The sequence below is a fragment of the Coregonus clupeaformis genome, chromosome 35 (genome assembly GCF_020615455.1).
Source record: "Coregonus clupeaformis isolate EN_2021a chromosome 35, ASM2061545v1, whole genome shotgun sequence".
Classification (NCBI taxonomy): Eukaryota; Metazoa; Chordata; class Actinopteri; order Salmoniformes; family Salmonidae; genus Coregonus; species Coregonus clupeaformis.
Window position 1 is genome coordinate 30812209 of NC_059226.1, and position 25534 is coordinate 30837742.

General features: G+C 43.3%; 1 protein-coding gene across 7 annotated transcripts in view; it reads right to left on the reverse strand.

Moving 5' to 3' along the window:
- Positions 1-504: 504 nt before the first annotated feature.
- LOC121551402 (C-Jun-amino-terminal kinase-interacting protein 4) overlaps positions 505-25534 on the reverse strand; it is a 44208-nt gene continuing 19178 nt past the window's right edge. Inside the window, exons 5-33 of one of the 7 annotated variants that reach the window (XM_041864033.2) lie at positions 22736-22886; positions 20381-20467; positions 18690-18828; positions 18425-18518; positions 18100-18233; positions 17311-17322; positions 16522-16536; positions 16050-16107; positions 14845-14997; positions 14614-14665; positions 14272-14402; positions 11869-11925; positions 10371-10547; positions 10069-10198; positions 9903-9995; positions 9401-9523; positions 8807-8984; positions 8374-8583; positions 7891-8080; positions 7555-7671; positions 7224-7304; positions 6975-7042; positions 6263-6411; positions 4394-4565; positions 3570-3683; positions 2974-3018; positions 1531-1707; positions 1255-1398; positions 505-1161 (exon numbers count right to left, since the gene is read on the reverse strand). In XM_041864033.2, coding sequence (XP_041719967.2) covers positions 1043-1161; positions 1255-1398; positions 1531-1707; positions 2974-3018; positions 3570-3683; positions 4394-4565; positions 6263-6411; positions 6975-7042; positions 7224-7304; positions 7555-7671; positions 7891-8080; positions 8374-8583; positions 8807-8984; positions 9401-9523; positions 9903-9995; positions 10069-10198; positions 10371-10547; positions 11869-11925; positions 14272-14402; positions 14614-14665; positions 14845-14997; positions 16050-16107; positions 16522-16536; positions 17311-17322; positions 18100-18233; positions 18425-18518; positions 18690-18828; positions 20381-20467; positions 22736-22886 — 3370 coding nt within the window. In that variant the 3' untranslated portion in view covers positions 505-1042. The remainder of the gene's footprint in view (positions 1162-1254; positions 1399-1530; positions 1708-2973; positions 3019-3569; positions 3684-4393; positions 4566-6262; positions 6412-6974; positions 7043-7223; positions 7305-7554; positions 7672-7890; positions 8081-8373; positions 8584-8806; positions 8985-9400; positions 9524-9902; positions 9996-10068; positions 10199-10370; positions 10548-11868; positions 11926-14271; positions 14403-14613; positions 14666-14844; positions 14998-16049; positions 16108-16521; positions 16537-17310; positions 17323-18099; positions 18234-18424; positions 18519-18689; positions 18829-20380; positions 20468-22735; positions 22887-25534) is intronic. The other 6 variants (XM_041864039.2, XM_041864034.2, XM_041864035.2 and 3 more) reach the window with 6 other exon arrangements.

The following is a 25534-nucleotide window of genomic DNA, read 5'->3' on the forward strand; positions in this document are numbered from 1 at the left end:
TCCCTTTTGTCTTATTATGTTTCTAAACATACAATACTGATGTTCCCTTATCTAATGTAATCTTAATCAATATAATGCAATTCCTCATCTTTGTTGACTGTACTGTTATTTTAATTATTTGTTCATCCTGTGCCATTATTATATGTGCAGTAAACACCATACAAGAAGTTTGCCTCACAGGAAAATGACGCTATTTGATCCTGATTGAACTATGGGAAGTACGTAGTACCTACACATGGTGGTACAGTACATATGTAATAACCTGGCATAGTAAGCCTGTCCCTTTAAAGTAACTGTCCAGTGTTTCCAGATTTCAATTAAATATGACCTATAATTAATGACAATATGAGTGAAATAGTTTTCCTTCCATTTTTTAAAAATGAAATATGTAAAAAAGCTGCTTTTCTATGTTGGAATGGTGTGGCCGTACCCCAACAACAGAATGGTGTGGGCATATACCGGTCATTAAAAATATTTATGTGAGTAGACCGCTGATTGGCCTGCTCATCCTCCTCAGGAGGATGACATCATCCTCTATGAAGAAATAGCAAGCATTTTTGAAACGGTCTGTTTGAGATACATGTTTGAAGTGGGGGTTTTGAAGTGTCAACAACATTATTTAGGTATGAGTTAACAGAATACAAACTTCTAAAAGTGAGATTTTCACTGGACAGTTACTTTAAAACACTGAGCTGCATTTATACCACAGTCGACTTCTGGAATATGCTGCAGATATCTGGAGCAAGTGAAAACAATGGTTTGAAAAGGGCCCGGTGAAGTGCACTGCACTTAAAAAGAGTGCACTTATCTATCCCATGTGCAGTCAGGAGTTGACTTCACTTTAACCTTGCCTGGCCCACATTAGGGCACCACATTCATGGATACATTTAAAACAGACACTAAAAGAATCCTTAACAACAATGTAGTCATCCACAGTAGTAATAATAATATAATATCAATAATAACAACGTAAAATCTAAGGGAGGGGCATGCGGGGGGAGGGTTGTGCGACCCAGTAGTGATGTGGCAGTCTGTGATTGTCTCACTCCTGGCAGGAAATGACTTGCCAGACGATGATGTGGCTGCGTTCTGGTTTGGCGGGGGTGGCCTGCTTCATGGTGGGCTCCGATAGGTTCCCATCCACCTCTCCTACATCGTCACCTGTTGGGGAGAGATACGTCATATTACGTCATACCCACACACACACACACACACACACACACACTCACGTCTACTCTACTCTACTCTACTCACCCATTCTGAAATCGATGTAGCCTTCTCCTCCACTCATGACCAGGAAAGTTTTGGCAGGTTCAGAGGTCGCCATGTCAGACGACTCAGAGGCGGGGTTATCCGACCCAGAATCCCATCCGTGTCCGGGGGGCGGGATCACCTGACCTGGAACAGGAAGTTAAGTATTGAGCATTTCCTGAGTTCAATACTCAGTCATGTTCAGGAAGAAAACGGAATGAAACATTGCAAAATGTTTCTCGTTGCACGCCCTAATGAACACTACCCCTTGCTGCTTACCTGGGACGGCTGCAAAGAACTTGACTGCGTCTCTGTGTCCGTGGAAACACAGCTGTGCCTGTGCCATGGAACAGTAGGGCACGAAGCTGCCTGGCAATGTGCTCTCCGTGCCCTCCTCACTGTACACCCGCACGGCACCACCAGGGCGATTTGGCACTGCACCCGCTGTCTTGTTGGCTACAACGTCACAACAACAACAAGACAACTATAGAGTTAAAAACAAAACCTATAGAGTCATGCGGTAAGGAAAAACTCCTGGCCTTAACTAAATCATTTCTTAACTGTAATGTTTTGCGAAGTGGATCCATTTAGCTTGTTATCCATCCATAGCAAGCGGCACACTGCAAAATATATACCACATCTCCTCGGGCCTTATTGCTTAATTATACCACAAGGCCATGGGTGCACTATGATGACATCACAGCCCAGTTCTTGCCTGGAGTGAACAGACAGATGACAGCACGTGTCATATGGAACAAGGGGGTGAAATGTGACTCAGACAGAAAGAAAAGAGTGATTGTGAAGACGGGAAGAAGAGTGAAAAGAGGAGAGAGAGCGAGAGCGAGAGAGTGGGATTAATGGAAAGGATGTTGTAGATACTCTCACGTCAGTAACTGCAAGGCCATCCTGAAAACACATACAGTAGACCCAAAGCCTAGGTCACGCTGTAAAAATGCTACACTTGGAAAGGAAGGAGTCATTACGATATTACTGAACGGAGTGAAACATTTAGCTACAACAATACAGACAAGTTAAAACAAAAAGACATGTTATGGGTCGTCAACAGAGCGGCAATGACTGTGATTACCCTGCACAGACAATGAAGCAGTCAGTTGGGTCTGTCCGTTTGTCTAGCTGCATAGAGAGAAGCAGAAACCAAACTGTTGTTGTGCACTAGAGTACAGGAGACTGTTGGAGAGGAACAGAGGTTAGGGAGAGACCAGAGACCCACTACTAGGATCAGAAACAACAGGCAGGGAGAGACCAGAGACCCACTACTAGGATCAGAAACAACAGGCAGGGAGAGACCAGAGACCCACTACTAGGATCAGAAACAACAGGCAGGGAGAGACCAGAGACCCACTACTAGGATCAGAAACAACAGGCAGGGAGAGACCAGAGACCCACTACTAGGATCAGAAACAACAGGCAGGGAGAGACCAGAGAGCACAAACCAGGCCCAAATACATGGAGAGAGGGGGAGGGGGTAGAGAGGGGGATAGAGAGATAGAAGGGTAGAGAGGAAAAGAGGAGAAGATGCAGCTATATGGAACTGACTAGGAATAGAAGCACTAGAGATAGAAAGGGCAAGACAGCTAGCAGGAAAGAGTAAAGGAGGAGAGAAAGAGAAGGAGACTGGGAAGAGACAAGATGCAAGAGAGGGAGAGAAACAGAGTGGTAAAGAAAGAGAGAAATCTGGCTTGCTGTATGATGGAGACTCACCCCTGAGGCCCCTCAGTAAGACTCCATGCTGTGGAGGACCTATAGCTTCAGTGAAAGAGGGAGGAGAGATAGATGGGCAGCGGAGGAGTAAAGAGTCTATGAATACCCACTCTCTCCTTTACAGACAGCTGACTGGAGCTAATTAAGCAGGTTGGTATTTATTGGGATGACTCATGTACTGAGGCAGCTCTGCAGAGTAGCCACTAGCTGGCACAGCCACAAAGTCATTCAACCCTAACTTTAAACACACTGCTAACCTTATGCCTAACCTTAAATTAAGACCAAAAAGCTCATCTGTTTTTATGCATTTTTACAATATAGGCAATTTTGACTTTGCAGCTGGCCCATCAAGTGAAAATCACTCAATAAACGTCAACCTGCGTGAATTAATGGGCCAAGTTAAAGTAGATACACCTTTTCACCATCCAACAACTTAATATGGTGGCTTGAAAAATTTGTTGATCGTTCCATTCCATTGTTATAAAACTTGGTATTTTGAGGGACTAACATTTTCAAGGGGCAAGGAACAATGAATGACAGAAGGTGAGGAGAGGAGGCTATTTTAGATGACTGAGATGTAGCTTGTGTGGGCTTACCTTCTGACAGTGGGATAGAGATGATAACTCCATTTCCTGTTCCCACCCACAGACGGCTACAGGATATCATGAGGGCTGTGATCCTCACGAAGGAGAAGCCCAGTTTACCCGTACCTAGAGAAGGGGAGAGAAGAGAGGACAGGGTCATAACACTGCTTAAACTCAGGCTAAATTGACAGTTAAACAGTGTAATGTACACTGAGTGTACAAAACATTAAGAACACCTGCTCTTCCCATGACAGACTAACCAGGTGAAAGCTATGATCCCTTATTGATGTCACTTGTTAAATCCACTAGATGAAGGGAGGAGACAGGTTAAAGAAGGATTTTTAAGCCTTAAGACAATTAAGACATGGATTGTGTATGTGTGCCATTCAGAGGGTGAATGGGCCAGACAAAAGAGTTAAGCATGGTACTGTTTCAAAGATACTGTAAGTGTTTGATATGATTTTCGATTGCACTTGCATTGATGTCAGAGTGGTTAGAGAGACAATAGAGCGCTGAGTCCCAGGCCATTAGCAACCTGGCGGTCGTTAATGAGTTGGATACTACCAAAGCATGTCCAGAGTGCATACGAGGAGATTACCGTGACTCAACGGTCATGTGGAATTTGACTGCGGTCATGACTCATGACTGCCGGTGTGGCGGTAATACGGTCACCGCAAGAGCTCTAAGCACAATCGTTCATTTGTGTATTCCCCATGCATTCTATTGAAACAAATGTCTTTTTCATCCATCATTCTAAAACTCCTCTGTTTTGTCAATGTCAATACTTCATGCCAATAAAGCTTTATTGATTTGAACAGTGAGTCAATGTACAGTACCCAGCATCTTGGAGACGTAGGGCTCAATGTCGACGTCCTGGAGGTGCTGGTAGGTGTGGGCGTGGAACAGTCTGAGGGTGGAGTCGAGGCGGATGGATACCCAGATCCCATCTCCCACCCAGGCCAGCTGACGCACCTGGCTCTCCTTCCGGGGGTGTGCGTCAAACAACTTCTACACAGGGGGAAATCGATAAGATAGCATTATAACCATGTTAAACCAGACTCTATCACTTTTAGATATTGCAGAGACGTCATGGGCCGATATTTTATTTTATTTTTTTATTTAACCTTTATTTAACCAGGTAAGCCAGTTGAGAACAAGTTCTCATTTACAACTGCGACCTGGCCAAGATAAAGCAAAGCAGTGCGATAAAAACAACAACACAGAGTTACATATGGGGTAAAAAAACAAAGTCAAAAAAATACAACAGAAAATATATATACAGTGTGTGCAAATGTAGCAAGTTATGGAGGTAAGGCAATAAATAGGCTATAGTGCAAAATAATTACAATTAACACTGGAATGCTAGATGTGCAAGAGATTATGTGCAAATAGAGATACTGGGGTGCAAAAGAGCAAAATAAATAAGAATATAGGGATGAGGTAGTTGGGTGGGCTAATTTCAGATGGGCTGTGTACAGGTGCAGTGATCGGTAAGGTGCTCTGACAACTGATGCTTAAAGTTAGTGAGGGAGATAAGAGTCTCCAGCTTCAGAGATCTTTGCAATTCGTTCCAGTCATTGGCAGCAGAGAACTGGAAGGAATGGCGGCCAAAGGAGGTGTTGGCTTTGGGGATGACCAGTGAGATATACCTGCTGGAGCGCAGACTACGGGTGGGTGCTGCTATGGTGACCAATGAAGAATTGAACCCTGTGGCACCCCCATAGAGACTGCCATAGGTCCAGACAACAGGCCCTCCGATTTGACACATTGAACTCTATCTGAGAAGTAGTTGGTGAACCAGGCGAGGCAGTCATTTGAGAAACCAAGGCTATTTAGTCTGCCAATAAGAATGCGGTGGTTGACAGAGTCGAAAGCCTTGGCCAGGTCGATGAAGACGGCTGCACTGTACTGTCTATTATCGATCGCGGTTATAATATCGTTTAGGACCTTGAGCGTGGCTGAAGTGCACCCATGACCAGCTCGGAAACCGGATTGCATAGCGGAGAAGGTACGGTGGGATTCGAAATGGTCGGTGATCTGTTTGTTAACTTGGCTTTCAAATACTTTCGAAAGGCAGGGCAGGATGGATATAGGTCTGTAACAGTTTGGATCTAGAGTGTCACCCCCTTTGAAGAGGGGGATGACCGCGGCAGCTTTCCAATCTCTGGGGATCTCAGACGTTACGAAAGAGAGGTTGAACAGGCTAGTAATAGGGGTTGCGACAATTTCGACGGCTAGTTTCAGAAAGAAAGGGTCCAGATTGTCTAGCCCAGCTGATTTGTAGGGGTCCAGATTTTGCAGTGTATATTCTATTTGATTGTAGTTCTACTTTTGAGAGAATACACAAATGTTAGATCACAAGAAACATAAGACACTGAGATCTCATAGGACAAAGTGGGCTGGAGTTATTCTAACCTATGTGGAATAAGTCACCAAAGGGGCAATATCAATTTCATGGATGAAAGGCTTAAAAGTAGAACTACAACAACAAAACATCTCAAAACCAAAAGAGAGATTATACAATAACTTTAGTGTAATTTTGTGAAACTTCCTTTTGGGAATTTTGGAAAAGACTTCTAACAGCTTTGGGGAAAGTCATAAGGATTCACATTTATCTAGCATTTTTCCAAAACGCAAAACACTTTACACTGTCCCCCCTTCCACCATCAGAAGGTTTACAGTATGAACCGTATCAGATGATGTACCTCTATCCTCATGGCCTTGGGTTGGATGACGTAGATCTTGTTCCTGTAGCCACACCACACCTTGTCATGCACCACCGTCATACAGCGGATAGAGTGGTGCGGCCGGCCCAGGTCTAGTAGGTGGTAGTTGGTCAGATCCCACTGTCCGTCTGCATAAGGGAGAAACACACAGAGGTGAGAAACGATATGCTTGTGACACAAAATAGCTGCCAAGCTGTTTTACTTGAGGGAGCATCACAATAGCAGGTTGACGTTTATTAGAGTTTGGTCCAGGGAGGCAGAACTGAGCGATTTCTGCTAGATAGGCCAGCTGCAAAGTCAAAATTGTCTATAATGTAAACATTCATGAAAACACACATTTGCTTTTGGGTCTTAATTTAAGGTTAGGGTTAGGCATTAGGGTTAGCATTGTAGTTAAGGTTAGGTTTAAAATGTACATTTACGTCATTTAGCAGACGCTCTTATCCAGAGCGACTTACAGTTAGTGAGTGCATACTTTTTTTTTTCATACTGGCCCCCCGTGGGAATCGAACCCACAACCCTGGCGTTGCAAACGCCATGCTCTACCAACTGAGCTACACGGGGCCAATATAAATCATATTTTATTACTTTGTGGCTGGGCCAGCTAGAAGATTCATAATGGAAAACGCTAACCTGCATCAGGAAAACGCTAACCTGCATCACAATAGGGCTTGAATCAATGCATCCTTACCCAGGCCTCTGTGGAATATAGCCAGCGTGCCGTCCGCCAAGGCAACCAGGACTCTTCCTCTCACATGCCTGCAGACAGAGAGCACACATACACATGTCTGGTGAGATATACATGGCCTGAATACTCACTACAAGACATGTCTGTCTCTCTTTGGGGAAACTTTGTGTGTGAAATAATCAATTAATCATATCAACATCGATCATGTATATAAATGACCTTGAGTAAGAGTGGAGTCCTCAGAGTACTCACACTATGTTGAGGATGGAGTCCTTTAGCTTGATGGCGTGGAGACACTTCCTCCACCGAGCCACAGACGAGTGCACGTACAAACTAGAGAGGGAGGAGACGGGAGGAGACAAAGATTTTAAAAAACACAATCCCCAAATAAATGGATTGGCTACAGATAATTATACGGATCAGGATGCATAAACAAACTAAATGATTAACAGAGATATTACAACAACAAAAAATTTATAATGTGTTTTCCTTTTCTTGATCAGAGAGATCCTACTGTATATTCCATACTCATTTCTTTCTGTGTGGCCCTAGTGGCCCCTGGTGACCCCTCCCTTGTCCTCACCATCCATTCTGGGCCCCCAGCCACATGGTGGGCAGGGCACTGCTCATCCTCTGGAGGTCCTCCCCAGCAGGGAGCATGTCGTCAGGAAGAGACGCCTCGCCCTCCCCCTCCTGGTCCCTGGGAGACAGAGAGAAAGACAGAACAGGGCTGGTGAGCTTTAGTGTATCAAACACACATTAAGAAAGTCATTCTGATATTACGCACATGTATGTATTGCTGAGCCAACGTTTCAGCACCCAGTGCCTTAAACAAGGGACCAGAGTTTTCCCTGGTCAGGTCATGAGGTCAGGGAACACTACTGGTCCTACTAACTAGTACCAGGTCAGACGGTCTCACCTCTGTGTGTCTGCAGTGGAGGACTCGTGGTGGCCGGCTCCCAAAGGGTCTGTGAACACGTGTTCTGTGTAGATGCCTGGCTGACTGATGTCCAGCCCCTGGCTCTCCTCCCCCTCCTCTGTAGCCTCTGTGGCCTCTTCCGCCGTGGGGACCCCATCCTCCGCCGGACTGGGCTCTCTGGACAGATCCACTGTTGGGTAGAGGTAGGGGGAATATATAGAGAGGAAAGATTACAGTAAGTATGCATTAGATACAAAAGGATGATTGAGGGTGGAACCCAGGGCATACCCCAGTTTTAATGTGTATGAAAGTATGAAAATGCCAGCACTAAAACCCCTCATTCAACTACTCCTGGTTTAATCAAATGGTATAGTTCTGGTTAGGAACAAACGCCTGCAAGCCCTGTAACTCTCCAGGACTAGTGATGGAGGTGACCACTGCTATAATGTCCTGAACTGGGGCTAGTTCCTGTGTCTGTGTTACCTGAGCTGTGCTGGGCCGGGAGGTCATTGACCCCTGCGTTGGCCAACTGGAGGACGGCGGTGGTCCCTTCCGTTGCCATGGCGCTGTCGCTGCCCGTGGAGCCCAGACTGGCCACGCTGCCCGTCAACGACACGCCATCAACTGGCCCCGCCTCCTGGTCCTGGGGTACAGGTAGCTCCTCCCCTGCAGGGTAGTCTGTCTCCAACACACCTGAGAAACAGTCATGTGAAAACACACAGAAGCGAGCACACACACACACACCCTCCCGTTATATTCATTCCATTCCAGACATTACAATGACCCCTTCAACTGACTGAAAGTAACACCAGCCAACACTGATATACACAGACCCATCTTGAAACATACGTACTACCTTAATACTATAAATTCCTCATAAACTGTACACTAACATATATACACAAACATCACACACCTGGTATGCTGGCGATGCAGAGGACGTGTGAGTTGCAGGCGTAGAAGCTGTCCAGCAGGTCAGAGGGATGGTTGGCCTCCAGCACCATGACTTTAGTAGAGGAGTGGGTACTGGTACAGATCCACACCCTGCTGGACATCTCATCCTTCTCCTTCTCGTGGTCACCTTTCTCCTGCTCCTGGAGCAAGGACAGGACAGACTGATCATGAGCAAGGGCTCCATTATACCATGACTAGTATGTGGAAGGGCTAACAATGTTGACTTGACTGAGCCCTGTCATGAGGGGTTGAGGCCAGTGCTAGTAAATATGAGAGCTTTAACTTGTGTCTGTATGTATTATTATCCAGTATTCTTTCTCCAGTCATTTACAGTACAAGCTCTCTCAAAAACAGTAATATGCTGTTTTAAACACACTTATATTGTATAAAGTTCCAACATACAGTACTTTTGTTGACTGATATACAAGCTCCCAAAAGCAGTCATAAGTTTACATATACTATCCTTTGATCCTGATGAGACACTCCCCTTCTGTCAAGGGGCTCAAGGTACGGGTTCACCCCCTTGGCCAACTTGCTCAAAATCCCTCCCCCTTACCTTGTTCTCTGTCTCTAATTGGTCCAGGCTGCTCACAGAGCCCTTCCTGCAATGTCCTTCCAACATGGACCCTCCCTCTCTGATTTTCCCTCCTGACAGGTTCACACCCGCAGCACACCACAGCTGCAGACATATCAATAAATCAATCAATCAATCCAACTTCAACGTAAACTTGATTTAAATTGCATTTTAAAAGCTCAATACACCACAGGAGGTTGGTGGCACCTTAATTGGGGAGGATGGGCACGTGGTAATGGCTGGAGCGGAATGAGTGGAAAGCTACACATGGTTTCCATGGTTTCCATGTGTTTGATGCCATTCCATTCGCTCCGTTCCAGACATTATTATGAGCTGTCCTCCCCTCAGCAGTCTCCACTGCAAAACATGTATTATACTTGTGTATGACAACTTGGTATTCAAATGTTATATTGCGCACAAAAGTACTACTTGTTTTCACAGATCAAAATTAAGTTAACTTATTCCTAGTGTGTGCTGTGCTCACCTTCATAGAAGCATCTTTCTGGTCCAGGGGCCTCAGGTAGACCGGCACAGGTAGGTTCTTCTCTTTGTTCTCTGTTGGGGCCCCGTTCACTACCTGAAAGGACACAGAAGATGTCATATAAAAAATAAAAACTTGGAACATCTCTCTCTCTCTCTTCCCCTCTTACCATAGATTTGCTGGGTAGACTCCATCCGTGGGCCTGTACGTGTCCGTCCTCCTTCTGCATGTGGGCTTTGACCTGTCTGTACTGGGCCTTCTTTTGCTCCCTACGGGACGGAGAGGAGCACGGGTCCATTCTGACAGGGAGACAAGACCAAAAGGCCTTTTCATTACAAACAATTCCATTATGGGCCGGTTTGCTGAATCCATATCACGCTCAGCCCTGGACTAGAAAGGAATAAGGAGAGCTACAACAGTACTAACACATGACAGAATGAGTGTGGTGAGGCGGGGGGTGTCACTACTCACTCCTCGTTGAGGAAGTCGAAGGCCTTGGACTTCTCGGTGGGGAATTGGGAGAAGGTGCTACTCCTCTTCTTCATTCCCCCTCCTGCAGGGGGCGTGTACTTCACCTCCCTCCCCTGGGACTCCGCCTTCTTCATCACTGCTGTGCTGGAGGCGGATGCGCTAAAGAGACGGCTGAAACTGCGGGGGGGGGGGGAGCAAGGCCGGGGGTCAACCACCAACCAACAGTAAACAGTCACCCACCACCTCCACCACCACCACCACCACCTCAAGTATAGTGAAGTGAAGCATGCTGCGGATTTGGGAACGTTGATTGACAGAGCCAAGGCCCACCCACCACAATACCACTCGTGGCCCCTTAACTGAACGGGAGTCATACATATTAATATACAGTATTATAAGAATACATACAGTACACTAGTACTGTACATTAGGAAACGTACACCTGTGTATTTCTGTATTTGTGTACAAGTTATTATCTGAATGTTAATAGCAGATAGTAATCTGATAGTGTAGGAAAGATCGTAATCAATCAGATAGATCTCAATACAGACTCCATAACATGTGACTACAATGAGCTCCACAGCACAGTAAGAGGAAAGAGCCCCATGTTAAGACCAGAGAGTTAGTCACAGTACAACTCACAGGGATGAAGGAGGACACCTCTGTCAGTTGATCAAAAGAAGCATGCAATTATATTTTTCATATGTCTAAACAGCATACTGTAATGGACAGTATATCTTAAAAGAGAGCACATTAATAAAGAGTTGGCCCTCTTTATATCTCTGCATTACAGCAGGTTATAGGCCTATTGCAGAATGAAGCACTTGTCCATAAATTGTCCTCTAAACAAATACAACTTCTGATAAACTCAAAGAGGACATGAAGGTGATACAATCAGCTGACATAGTCCTCTCCCTCTCAGCAGTCTTTAAGCAGACTAGCAGGACAACATAAGGCAACAGAGGCAGGCGGGAGGGAGGGCAAGATAATCACATTAGATTGGATGGAAAACGTGAAGAGAGTAGTACACATCCAGGATATGTCTATCGTTCAGGGGACTTTAGCAGACCTGGGTTAAAATACTATTTTAAATCGTTCAAATACTTTGAAAGTTTGCTTTAGCCTGCATGGACTGCCAGGTGGGCGGGATATGCGCAGTTTGGAATGTTCTATTGGTTCCATTGCAACAGGCAAGCTCAATCAAGCAAAGCTAAAGTATTTGAAAGTATTTGAAATAGTATTTGAACCCATGTCTAGACTGTAGTTACTGTACCAAGGGACAAGAGAGGGATGGCTATGACTTTTTAAACGTTTACCTAATGCTGAACATTTAATAGCACATCCAAAAAGAAAGAAAACAGACATGGAATTTCCAGAATGTTAGCATATTATATCATGTTGTTAGTGTTGGATACATCATATCAGAAATTCATATAATTTAACATGAGTTATTTCATGCAGGTAGTCATTGAAGGAAATATTATTTGAGACTGCTTACAATTGCCAGATGCTGGATTTCTTCTTCTCAGTAAAGGAAGGGTTTTCTCTGGAGGCTCTGGTAAGACAACACAAGATGGCATCAGGTTAAAGGGATAGTTCAGTAGAATTTCTTATGGCATTGGTTAGTTTAACAAAACCAAAGTGTGGATTGCAGTCACTCCTTGTCCATAGTCTGCTTTCTAAGTAAGGACATAGTTATCTAAATATGTAATTTCTATGAACTATCCCTTCAACTCATTCATTTAAATACGTACAGTGAGGGAAAAAAGTATTTGATCCCCTGCTGATTTTGTACGTTTGCCCACTGACAAAGAAATGGCTCAAGGAGTGGCTCAAGAAGAAGCACATTAAGGTCCTGGAGTGGCCTAGCCAGTTTCCAGACCTTAATCCCATAGAAAATCTGTGGAGGGAGCTGAAGGTTCGAGTTGCCAAACGTCAGCCTCGAAACCTTAATGACTTGGAGAAGATCTGCAAAGAGGAGTGGGACAAAATCCCTCCTGAGATGTGTGCAAACCTGGTGGCCAACTACAAGAAACGTCTGACCTCTGTGATTGCCAACAAGGGTTTTGCCACCAAGTACTAAGTCATGTTTTGCAGAGGGGTCAAATACTTATTTCCCTCATTAAAATGCAAATCAATTTATAATATTTTTGACATGAGTTCTTCTGGATTTTTTTGTTGTTATTCTGTCTCTCACTGTTCACATAAACCTACCATTCAAATTATAGACTGATCATGTCTTTGTCAGTGGGCAAACGTACAAAATCAGCAGGGGATCAAATACTTTTTTCCCTCACTGTAGACCAAGGACAGAGCAGAAGGATGATTTCAGTAAAGTCTCAGAGTGGAGCTTAAAGAGTGTATATGAAACAAGGGAAACACTTCACCAGGCAACATAGTATTATGTTTCATTCTATTTATTAATATTTGATCCCCCCAAAACTAAAAAATATGAATTTTAAACCAACAGTTTGCAAAGTACTTTTGAACATTCTGGACGTTTGGCGTTCTGCAACAATGGACATTGACATCACTCTGGGAACCAGTCAAGCAACTGCAGCATATTACTATAGCAGAGGCCATAGAAATAACTGTGAAAAGGAGGAATATTTTTTATGAAATCCATAGTCCATTGTCTAACAGCTGAATTAAGATGGACCTGCCTAGTCCTTCATATAGGTATCTGATTCTAGAAAAAATACATCTATATTTTGAGCATCCACATATGCGAAACGTATGTATGGTCGATGGCTTACACTTCAAATTTGCAACATTGATCATGCAATGCATGCGCAGTCTGGAGCTAAATTGGTGGCCATAAATTGACCTACTCTCTTGGATAATAATCATGGTTGAAAAATTAATCATAAACTAATTTAGGCCTACCGGAACATGACAGCCAGCCAAAGGTAGGCTATCTTTTTTTGAACTACTTTATTGATTTATTTAAATTACCGTAGCATTTCTGTTGTCAATACTGCGACCACAATACAGTAGCCTAGTAGATGAAAGGTGGCTGTGGTGCTGAAATGTGGAGACGAGGGCTCAAGTCTATTACAAGCGGCGCCCGATCCATCAATCAGAGCGTGTAGATGCGAGAAGGAATTATACAACGAGCAAAGTGATCATGCTGTTTGTATGGGACTGCTATGAAAGTGAATTGTGTTTGAGGGTGATCAGGGGTGTATTCATTCCGCCGATTCTGTTGAAAAAAATCTTTAACGGAAGCAAACAGAACAAAACGGGGATAACCATACCAGAATTTGTCAAATAGAAACTATTGTTTGCAACTGTTTGCACTAATGATTACACCCTAGATCAGCTAGATGCAGACAAGAGTGTGCAAGACGGTATTGAATGTGTCACTGTCTGTCACCTTGATTACTCTAATTTTGCTCTCGACCTGTGCACTTTCATTCATAGGCTAGGTTGTAGCAACCTCATGATGGGTACAGGGAAAATGTTAGTATCATGTAGTAGCCTAAACCTATCGATGTTACATTGAGCTGGATGAATGGAATATGAATGACAGTCATCCAATATGATGTAATAGAAATAAGGCCATGCTCATTAAAAAAAATTGCCCTCCCTGATCTTAAAACGGCACCGACCGCCACTGACTCAAGTGTATGGCAGTGGCCTAGTTTCAAGTCTAGCATTCAGATTAAGAGGAAAGTTTAGTGGAAAATGTGCAGACATAATTGACCGAATAGTCTAATTGGCCATATTGTTTAAAAAGACATGGCTAGCTGAGGGATTGCATTGTATGCTGGGTCTATTCTATTCCCTTCAATCCTACTCTCTCCTCTCCTTCTTTCCATCCTCTCGTGTTCTGTCCTCTCCTCTTCTCTTCTTCCCCCTCCCCACTCCTCTCCTCTCCTACTCCTCCTCTCCTCCTCACCTGATCATCTCTGTCCACCTAACAGCCTCCTGTAATTCCATCAGTCTCTCCTTGTACTGGTTCCTCTCCATGAGGACTCTAGCCATCTCTACCCTGGTGAACCTCTTCCTCTGGGCTGTAGGAACGTCACTCTGGAACACCAGAGAGAGAGGGTGTTTTGTAGTGGTCAGACATGCCAATCACAGTAACAATCTGAATGTTAAGGAAAGTACATTTTGCAGCAATATGATAAAAATATACATTTAAAAGGGATTACAATATAGAAAAGGGCACCACTATAGGACATGAAGAGGTCCAGTCATATTATACAGGACAATGTTCTACATATGGTGAGATACTCACATCCTCCTCCTCATTTGTCTTCCCTTTCACCTCCTCCATCTCCAAACGCACTCTGGAAAAACACAATAATTGGTTCAATCAGGTTCATTAACAATATGTTATGCCATGTGTTCATGTTGACAGTTTACTCTTGGGGATTTCCCTAAAAATAATGTTATAATTGGGTGTCCATATTAATATGTTGTGTTGCTGTTGTCAGTTGTGTGTAGTGTGTGGAAGTTGTTGACCCACTTCTTGAGCTCCTCCTCCAGCTCTCTGTTCTTCTCCTCCAGGTTTCTCCTGGTCTGTGTCACGGCGTCTAGTTCCCCCTGCAACACTTCCTTCTCACACGACAGCTCATCCACCCGTGCTATCAGGTCATTCTTCACCACATTCAGAGCGTTCCTACAGGAAACAAGGGGGGAAAGGAATGAATGAGACACCTTACAGATGTATGCAAAATGTGTGTTATGTTGTGCTTATATAGTGCGCAATAGTAGGATCTACAAAGCTATTCACATATGGAATAGACTTTAGACCAGTTTAAAAGACTGATAACATTTGAATAACTTTGGGGGATATACATTGAACAAAAATATAAACGCAACATGTAAAGTATTGGTCCCATGTTTCATGAGCTGAAATAAAAGATCCCAGAAACAAAAAGCTTAATTCTCTCAAATTGATGTCAACATTGTGAACAGAGTTCCCCTTGGTGGCGGTGGGGTTATGGTATGGGCAGACATAAGTTACGGACAACGAACACAATTGCATTTTATCGATGGCAATTTGAATGCACAGAGATACCGTGATGAGATACTGAGGCCTATTGTCGTGCCATTCATCCGCCGCCATCACCTCATGTTTCAGCATGATAATGCACGGCCCCATGTCGCAAGGATCTGTACACAATTCCTGGAAGCTGAAAATGTCCCAGTTCTTCCATGGCCTGCATACTCACCAGACATGTCACCCTTAAGCATGTTTGGGATGCTCTAGATGGTTGTGTACAACAGCGTGTTCCAGTTCCCGCCAATATCCAGCAACTTCCCACAACCATTGAAGAGGAGTGGGACAACATTCCACAGGTACAATCAACAGCCTGATCAATTATATACGAAGGAGATGTCACGTTGCATGAGGCAAATGGTGTCAAATCAGATACTGACTTGTTCTCTGATCCACGCCGCTACTTTTTTTTTTTAAGGTATCTGTGATCAACAGATGCAAATCTGTATTCCCAGTCATGTGAAATCCATAGATTAGGGCCTAATGCATTTATTTCAATTGACAGACTTCCGTATATGAACTGTAACTCAGTAAAATCTTTGAAATTGTTGCATGTTAGGTTTATATTTTTGTTCAGTATATATGTCAAATAAATCTAAAACTACACCAAGCTACATGAATCTCAAAATACACCACAGAGTTGAGTGAGTCCAGTGTGTGGTTCTTACTTTGTCTCCATTAGTTGTGTGTTCTCCGTGATCAGGTTCTCAACCTCACGGCCCATACCTGTAAACAAGGACCAACACCAGCGGGGGGGAGAAATAACTACATTTTCTGGTTTGTGTTCATACAACTGGAGTATATAGAATAGCATGTATATAAGGCCTGGATAGGTTCTCTTATGTATCACATAGTTCATAATCAACTATGTTTTAAAAAATCTTTATCCAAAATAAATCAATAATAATGGAGGTGCATTTACTGCAATGGATGAAACAGTCAGATTGAGTGACTTAAATATTCATATAGATATAATAAAGAATCAGTCAATTCAGGGTGTTAAATATCTCATAGTGAAATATTTCCAAGAAATACAAAACAGGGACAACCCCAACAGCCACCACACAGAACATGTTACATGTTACAGAACATGTTACAAGTCGCAACAGAGTAGGATGGAGCGAGCGGGTGAGGTCTTACCAAGCAAGCTAAGTTCTGAGAAAACCATGCAATCCAAGTCAAGCAAGAGAACGAGAGAGAGGTGGAGAGAGTGAGACATGAGGTATGTATGAGAAACACAACAGAGGAATGAGAGCTAGGGTACTCCTAACAGGCTAATGGTGGAAGGAATGAGTTACAGTTCTAGGGTTAGAGAGACAGTTGGGACAGCTAGAGAAGCCATAAAAACAAAAAGTAAAAAATTTGTTATTAAAGCTGTACGATGAGTTATTCTTTATGCTTATGGCGCATTTTAGAAAGACATCAGTATAACCAAAGCAAATATATGAAGAACAAAAATTTGGCAAATATATTTAGCCCTTCTAACAGCTTTCATATGTCCGGTTTCATCTTGTGATCAACTTTTGTTGCCACTGTAATACTAGCGAGAAGCTGCGGGGGTCAAATGCAGGTCAAGGCAGTAGTAGTAGAGCTATGAGCTGTAGATATGAGGGGGTGAGAGGCCGAATGTAGAGCAGGGATGGGCAACTGGTCCTGAAGGGCCACAGCGTATACAGGCAGGCTTTTGTTCCAGCCCAGCATTAAAACACACCAGATTCACAAAGGCTAATAAACTAGCCATGGCTTTCCAATATAGACCATGTTTGGTTTAATTAGGTCAGGTGTGTTAGGGTGGAGCAAAACCCTGCACACACAACTGCAGTTACCCATCCCTGGAATAGAGTTTTCTCTGAGGGCATAGAGAGGTATCGGAGGAGAAATAACGAAGGAGAAGGAGCGAAGGAGAGGCTTTGAGGTCATAATACACACCAGAGTACTCCACTGGGGTTAGGGACAAAAGCCAGAGGAGAGGACCCAACGAGGAGAGAGAGAGGCGGGTTAGACACTGATGGAGCTAACAGCAGAGAATGACTTTTAACTTATACAAGCAGAATTTCTAAATCCAGTTTAGCTTTGTTTTTACCTAACAGCAATGGTTATTTTACTTCAGTGCAACAGCCAGTGTGTATAAGTCAGCTGAATGTAGTAAAATAGTGTCCGCTTATTGTCTAACTCAGTGGCCTGCTACTATAGTAATTCATGAGTTAGCACGCATTGAACACAGGAGCAGGAACAACATATGGCGGTCACCTGGGTAAACAACACACTCAGACACTCACAAGGGGTTGACACAAGTCATCCCCAAACTATTTTAACTTAATCTGTGAAGAGACATTCCAAAGATACATTTTTAAATGAATCCAATGGTTGAACTTTGTAGTTGACAGTGTCACACAGTTCATATGTTATTTTTTTTAAAATAGATAAATCTTCCAAAAAATGATGCTGTTCCTTGAAGGTGTTAGTTGTCATTTACTTATTACAGTATAGCTTACATAGAAACGGATCCTTGTATGTGTTGTAATTCATTATCATAGCATTACTACAATGTTACTACAACATTACTAAAATGCTAATAGCAACAGATTGTTAAAGGTGTTATATGTCATTACCATAAAGTTATTACAGTGTTATTACTACAATGTTACTACAATGCTAAAGGCTACACATCCTTGGAGGTGTTTTGCTGCTATGGAAAGGATTCCTTCCCTCTCTTACCCAGCAGGTCCGCCCCCTCGTCCACGTCTCCGATGACGTCCCCTATGCCTGCAGACGACAGCTCCGCAAACAGAGAGTCTGTGTTGCGGTCAAACGCCATGTTCTCAATGCCAATGCCTCCTTTGGTCGGGGTGCTGCATAGTGGAGGAATTAGCAGTTAGCATTTAGCCGTTAGCACTAGCTAACACATTACAATAGCTTTAGCAGATTGTACAGGAGTAATACCCAACTTATTTCAAGGTCTAAATTGTAGTCTCAATTTGTCAATGAAAGACGGGATTTATCCCAAGTTGACTCTACATGGTTATGGTTTTGTAGGGGTTACCTGGATGCTTTGTATCCACTGAGGTCCATGTCCAGTTCAGGGGTGGACTCAATGATATCCTGCACCTCTGAGCTATCCTCGTTCTCTGGCAAACCTACAGGACACATATAATATAGAATAGAATAGAATCAAATCAAATATAACTTAATTATGTGCTATTAGATAATCAAGAACGGATAGAAAGACAAACAGATCTCTCTGCCATCTACCACTGTAATACATGTCGTGAGGACTTAGTTGCGGTATCGTGAGTAACATCTCATACCCACTGATATCGACCTGTTCCCCGGCGCCGCCAGCACCTCCATGCTCTTACTGTTTGGCCCCTCCCCTTCCATGGCGACGTCCAATGCTGTGGTGGACATGGGCGTGACCGACTTTGAGCCAAGGTCCGACAGCTCATCCTGCAACCACAACCGATGGGGTCATCATACAGGTCATAGAGAGGTCAAGAGTCAAAGGTTAACCCTAACCCTGACCTTGACCCATTAAGGGAAAACATTTTCCTGAACTAGGGCTCAGAGTTTTTCCTTGTCATGTGTGGAGGAAAAACTCCTGTCTCTAGTGCTAGGTACAGTAGAGACAGGACAGGGACTAAGGAACACAGGGCGGTCACCATGGTAACTGGTCAGACAGGGGAGACACCACAACACCACAGCTCAGCCTGGCTTAAAGCAATCACACTGGAGCTGGGGACAAAACTAAACAAGCACTAGTTACAGACATTGAGAACACAAGTAGTACAGACAGAAACCCATCGCCTGTGACTCCCATCAACTTCCATAAAAAATTGATTCTATTATGATGGTAGAGTGACAATATTGTTATGGTAAAAGAGAATGAAGATCTTTCATTTTAATATATAACATTTCTTAAAGGGATTTCTTTGAAGTTAAGACTTTTTAATTGGGAGAAGCTTTAAAAAACTAAAATTGGCATCTATTATTCTGTACAATAACCAAATATGAATTTGATCGTTGATGATCTATTTGCTGTAGTTTGAGCTCAGGACCAGGAAGACATTGACTGGGACAAGGAAGGGTAGACACATAGAAGAAACAGTCAACAGGCAGCTAAAACACACTCATTCACATCAGATCACAGGGTTCACATGGACTTCACAAGAGGTCAGAGGTCAACACAGAACATAAACCAGTCATGAACCCAGCAGGGAGTGCCATTCCTTCACTGAGAGACAACAACACTGAACACTGAACACACACACAACTCAAAGGACAACTCATAATAGAAATAAACACAAGATTCACTATGAATGACAATACAATAATAAGTAATCTAATCTACAATGTTAAATCTACATAGAGTACAATAAGATATAAAACTACAGAGAGTGTAGTTCTACTGTGTAAAACTACAGAGAGTCTAGTTCTACTGTGCAAAACTACAAAGAGTGCTATAACTACGAAGAGGGTTATATAACTACGAAGAGTGTCATACATGCTAAAACTGTGAGATAACATACTGTGAGACACAATTTGCTTCCAAGTTCACTTGAAAAAAATGAACCGGAGCTAGGACAGCAACAGCGTGTGAAAGAAGTACAGCTAGTTCCATGCAGTTTGGCAAAATGAAACACAACAACATAGAAGCTGAATGCAACCACGCCTTCCCCACTCTACAGACCACTGACTGATCAAAACAGCTCATTTTAGGGGGGAAACTAAATGGAGATGATAATTTACTGTTCCTTTAGCTCATTGAGGAGGATCTATCTATGATTAAAAGGGAAACCTGACATGGTTGCATTGGCCTCAGGAGGTCTGTGAAGTGAGGGTCATTGAATAATGCGCGAAGAGATGCTGCTTGTTCTGAAAAAATGAAACGGCAAACTGAAGACAACTACTAAAGCCTACACACACACACAACATGGCTCCATGGCATGTGCAAGCGGGTTGCAGTTGCTGTTTTCCAATCCACCACCACAGATCCAACTACCTTGCAGTCGTCTGTGAGTGAATTCCCCCAAGTGATCTGCAGCGTACTGTAACCCTCCCTTTTCTTTGGGGGGTCGTCTGCATCCAACTGCTTGGGAAGAGAGTTACAATGAAGAAGCGCATTTCTGCAGAAGCACTGAGGCAACACACACAGCCAAGCTTGTGTGTGTGCGCGTGTGTGTGTGTGTGTGTGTGTGTGTGTGTGTATGTGCTCGTGTCGGTCTGCATTGCTCACAGCTGGTGATGGCTGGCTGAAAGTCAAGGTTATTATATTCAACATGTCGGAGGTCTTGAGGTGACTGACTAGCCCAGTGACTACCATCTCACCACAGCTGACTGAAGCCTTTGAAGTCCAGTCACTGAACCATACAGAAGAACCCTACTTACATATTCAGAGGGTTGATTACTCACAGAGTATTATTGTGTCAATGAAGTTTACGGTTTGAATTACTCACATACTGATTATTGGGGTTGAACACTTATGGAGGTCACCCTTATTTATGGGAGAACCCAGAAACCCTGAACACACTCGAATTCCAAACTTCTCTCTAAATCACTTCTTTCACATCTTTCATTGGTGGCTGCAATCTCCCTTATTTAGGTTATTCTGTATGGGTAAGAGACAGGATACTGCAGTGAATGATTCTGATACTATTCTAACAGTCCAAGCATCAGAAGCAGTGGTAATCTGGTTCAAATGGCACACAGCATTTGGTTCATGGCTGCCTTGTGAGACATATGTTTGCTGTTTGAATTGACACAGCTGGATGAGAGAGCAGTGCACAATCAATAGTAGTGAGTGACCGATGGCATTAGTTAATTAAGTCAGAGCAGTTCATCTGCATAGAATACATGTAAATGTTGGAAAACTATGGTCATGTCAACATGGGTTTTGCACATAACCCCCAGCAGGCAACTGGTTCTAATGACATCATTTCAACCAGCTTTGACCGCTGGGACTGAGCACTGTTAGCCTATATAAAGACTGAGCGCTGTTAGCCTATATAAAGACTGAGCGCTGTGAGCCTATATAAAGACTGAGCGCTGTGAGCCTATATAAAGACTGAGCGCTGTGAGCCTATATAAAGACTGAGCGCTGTGAGCCTATATAAAGACTGAGCGCTGTGAGCCTATATAAAGACTGAGCGCTGTTAGCCTATATAAAGACTGAGCGCTGTGAGCCTATATAAAGACTGAGCGCTGTGAGCCTATATAAAGAAAACCACTGCGGTCTATAAGAGATACCACTGTCATTACACTTACAGATCAACAATAGATTCCATAAAGAAAAAGCTATTTTTAGGTAGGCCATACCATAAAATGTGATGTAGTAGTACATTTTGACAATCAATACAACTACTCATTTACAAAGAGTCAAAACATCCCATCACCTGTGCTCCCTCTTCCCCAGCGATTGGGTGCCACACAGCAGCCTCCCTCCCAGAATGTACCACGGTACAGACCATCTACCCCTCGTCACGGAGACGATGCCCCACTTCGAAACTAAGCAGAGCAGCAGCCGAAATAACACAAGCACCTTTAGGATATTTTACCATCACTGAAGAGAAAACTAGATATTTATACAGACTCCATGCAGTAATATTCAAAGTGGTGATGCTTATTCCTACCGCTTATGTAAGGGAACTGCAAAGCCCCTTTCAGGACAGTACAATAACACACTGTAAGTCTTTGTGACTGTGGGTCTGTGGGGGAGCGTGACGGCATTTGGTATTCTGCTGAGAATCCCATCCAGCGCCAGAGAGTGATGATGTCATTAAGTTACCATCTGACAGACACCTAACAGTGTAAATAAGGAGCATTCTATCCTGCTAAGTTATGAATATTCATGAAGTTGTCCCTCTCTGAAACATGCTCTGAATAGTTGGTCTGGGGTTTAATTTGCATATTTACTGAGGAGGAGGGGGAGGGCGGTTGTATGAATACACAGAAGCCCCTGTCAGATCCTTTTATAAGACATCGCAGAAGGGTGCCGACTCTCTCCCCTCTCAGAGCCCTCTTCATTAGGCATGCTAAGCGTGTCTAGTCCAAAGCCCTGTGCTCTAAGCACATGAGGGGGAGGAGACAATGGGAGGCAGCCACTTTAGACTATTGAGGTGCACCCTTGCTCTCTCACACTGTGCATGATTAGTCCAAAGCACCCCCTTCCTGCAGAAAGCGGCATTTCAAATGTATTTGAACAGGGCCCTATAGCCTCACCCAGGCAGAAATAAACAGACTCAGGATTATTCAAATGTATCTGATCATTAGAATAGACAGTAGCATTTCCACCCTTGTTTTCTAGGCTGTGCCAATCAAATCTCGGTGTATCTGTTATCGAGCCATCCCCATTTCCCACCTTGAGGCTGGCGTTGGAGCGCGGATGTTCCAGGTTGTTGAACATCCAGGCCTCTGCGCCCGACGTCTCAGACCTGGCCTGGAGGTCAGGGGTCACAACTGATCCCCCTCCTGACATGGGGAAGACGCCCAGAGACACGGGACGCTCTTTCCTAGAGACAGAAGAGGGTCAGTCAGATGATACAGTGTGAGGGGCATGTTGAGCATGACTGGCTACACTAACTACACTATAAATATCTGGGCATTTGTATTGACAACGTTTAAAAAACATACTGATGAGCTAGTTAAAAAGCTAAGATTTAAAGAGGGCTTCTTTTTTAGAAATAGATCTTGCCTCTCCCTAAACAGCAGGAAGCAGATTGTACAGTCAACTTTCCTGCCAGTTCTTGACTATGGTGACACCATTTACCAGAATGCAGCATCGACTCCTCTTAAACCTTTGGATGCCGTCTACCATAGCGCCGTTCGCTTTATCACGTGACAGTTTTAATACACATCACAGCATCCTGTAACAAAAGGTTAGCTAGTCCCCATTAAAGTCCCGTAGATCAATTCACTATTCCCTTTTGGTTTACAAAGCTCTACGACACAAGCTTCCAACATACCTAACTTCGTTGATGAAGTATAAAAACATGAGATACCAAACCCATTCACAGGGTTGGTTAACTCTTTTAAGATTCCTCAGGTCTCCACCGAATTAGGTAAATCCGTCTTCAGTTTTAATGCCCCCCATTTTTGGAATAACCTGCAGAACTCCCTGTGTCCTGATTCCCTGCTGCCGCTAGGACAGTTTAGGAGTCTAATGTTGAATTTGTTAAATAGGAATTACATTTGTCTTGATTAACTGTCAACATTTATTCTGATGTTGAAGTTGTAGTTTTTAAAAATGTTACCTGTAGTTTTATAAATGTTTTATTGGAATGTTAATGTTTGCATCTACAGGTAACTGCCCAAAAAAAGGAAACACCAACATTTTATTTATTTATTTTTTATTTAACCTTTATTTAACCAGGTAAGCCAGTTGAGAACAAGTTCTCATTTACAACTGCGACCTGGCCAAGATAAAGCAAAGCAGTGCGATAAAAACAACAACAACACAGAGTTACATATGGAATAAACAAAACATACAGTCAATAACACAATAGAAAATCTATATACAGTGTGTGCAAATTTAGTAGGTTATGGAGGTAAGGCAATAAATAGGCCATAGTGCAAAATAATTACAATTTAGTATTAACACTGGAGTGATAGACATAAAGTGTCTTAATAGGGCGTTGGGCCACCACAAGCCAGAACAGCTTCACTGCACCTTGGCATAGATTCTACAAGTGTCTGGAACTCTATTGGAGGGATGCGAAACCATTCTTCCACGAGAAATTCCATAATTTGGTGTTTTGTCTCAGGCGCTCATCAAACCATTCAGTGACCACTCGTGCCCTGTGGATGGGGTCATTGTCATCCTATGGGGCATAGCCATTGTAGCCAAAATAAATGCCTACCCAGAATTTTTATACATGACCCTAAGCATGATGGGATGTGCGTACGGCCCAGTACATCACTGGGGCCAAGCTTCCTGCCATCCAGGACCTATACTACCAGTCAAAAGTTTGAACACACCTACTCATTCAAGGGTTTTTCTTTATTTTTTAACATTATATAATAATAGTGAAGACATCAAAACTATGAAATATCACATATGGAATCATGTAGTACCCAACAAAAACTGATAAACTGATGTGGCCCCGTGTAGCACAATTGGTAGAGCATGGCGTTTGCAATGCCAGGGTTGTGGGTTCGATTCCCACGGGGGGCCAGTATGAAAAAATAAATACATTGTATGCACTCACTAACTGTAAATCGCTCTGGATAAGAGCGTCTGCTAAATGACTCAAACGTAAAAAATGTAATAAACAAATCAAAATGTATTTTATATTTGAGATTCTTCAAATAGCCACCCTTTGCCTTGATGACAACTTTGCACACTCTTGGCATTCTCTCAACCAGCTTCATGAGGTAGTCACCTGGAATGCATTTCAATTAACAGGTGTGCCTTGTTAAAAGTTAATTTGTGGAATTTCTTTCTTTCTTAATGCGTTTGAGCCAATCAGTTGTGTTGTGACAAGATACGGGGGGTATACAGAAGATAGCCCTATTTGGTAAAAGACCAAATTATGGCAAGAACAGCTCAAATAAGCAAAGAGAAACGACAGTCCATCATTACTTTAAGACATGGTCAGTCAATACAAAACATTTCAAGAAATGTGAAAGTCTCTTCAAGTGCAGTCGCAAAAACCATCAAGCGCTATGATGAAACTGGCTCTCGTGAGGACCGCCACAGGAATGGAATACCCAGAGTTACCTCTGCTGCAGAGGATAAATTCATTAGAGTTACCAGCCTCAGAAATTGCAGGCCAAATAAATGCTTCACAGAGTTCAAGTCACAGACACATCTCAACATCAACTGTTCAGAGGGGACTGTGTGAATCAGGCCTTCATGGTCGAATTGCTGCAAAGAAACCACTACTAAAGGACACCAATAAGAAGAAGAGACCTGCTTGGGCCAAGAAACAAGAGCAATGGACATTAGACAGGTGGAAATTTGTACTTCGGTCTGGAGTCCAAATTGGAGATATTTGGTTCCAACCGCCGTGTGTTTGTGAAACGCGGTGTGGGTGAACGTATGATCTCCGCATGTGTAGTTCCCACTGTAAAGCATGGAGGAGGAGGAGGTATGGTGTGGGGGTGCTTTGCTGGTGACACTGTCTGTGATTTATTTAGAATTCAAGGCACACTTAACCAG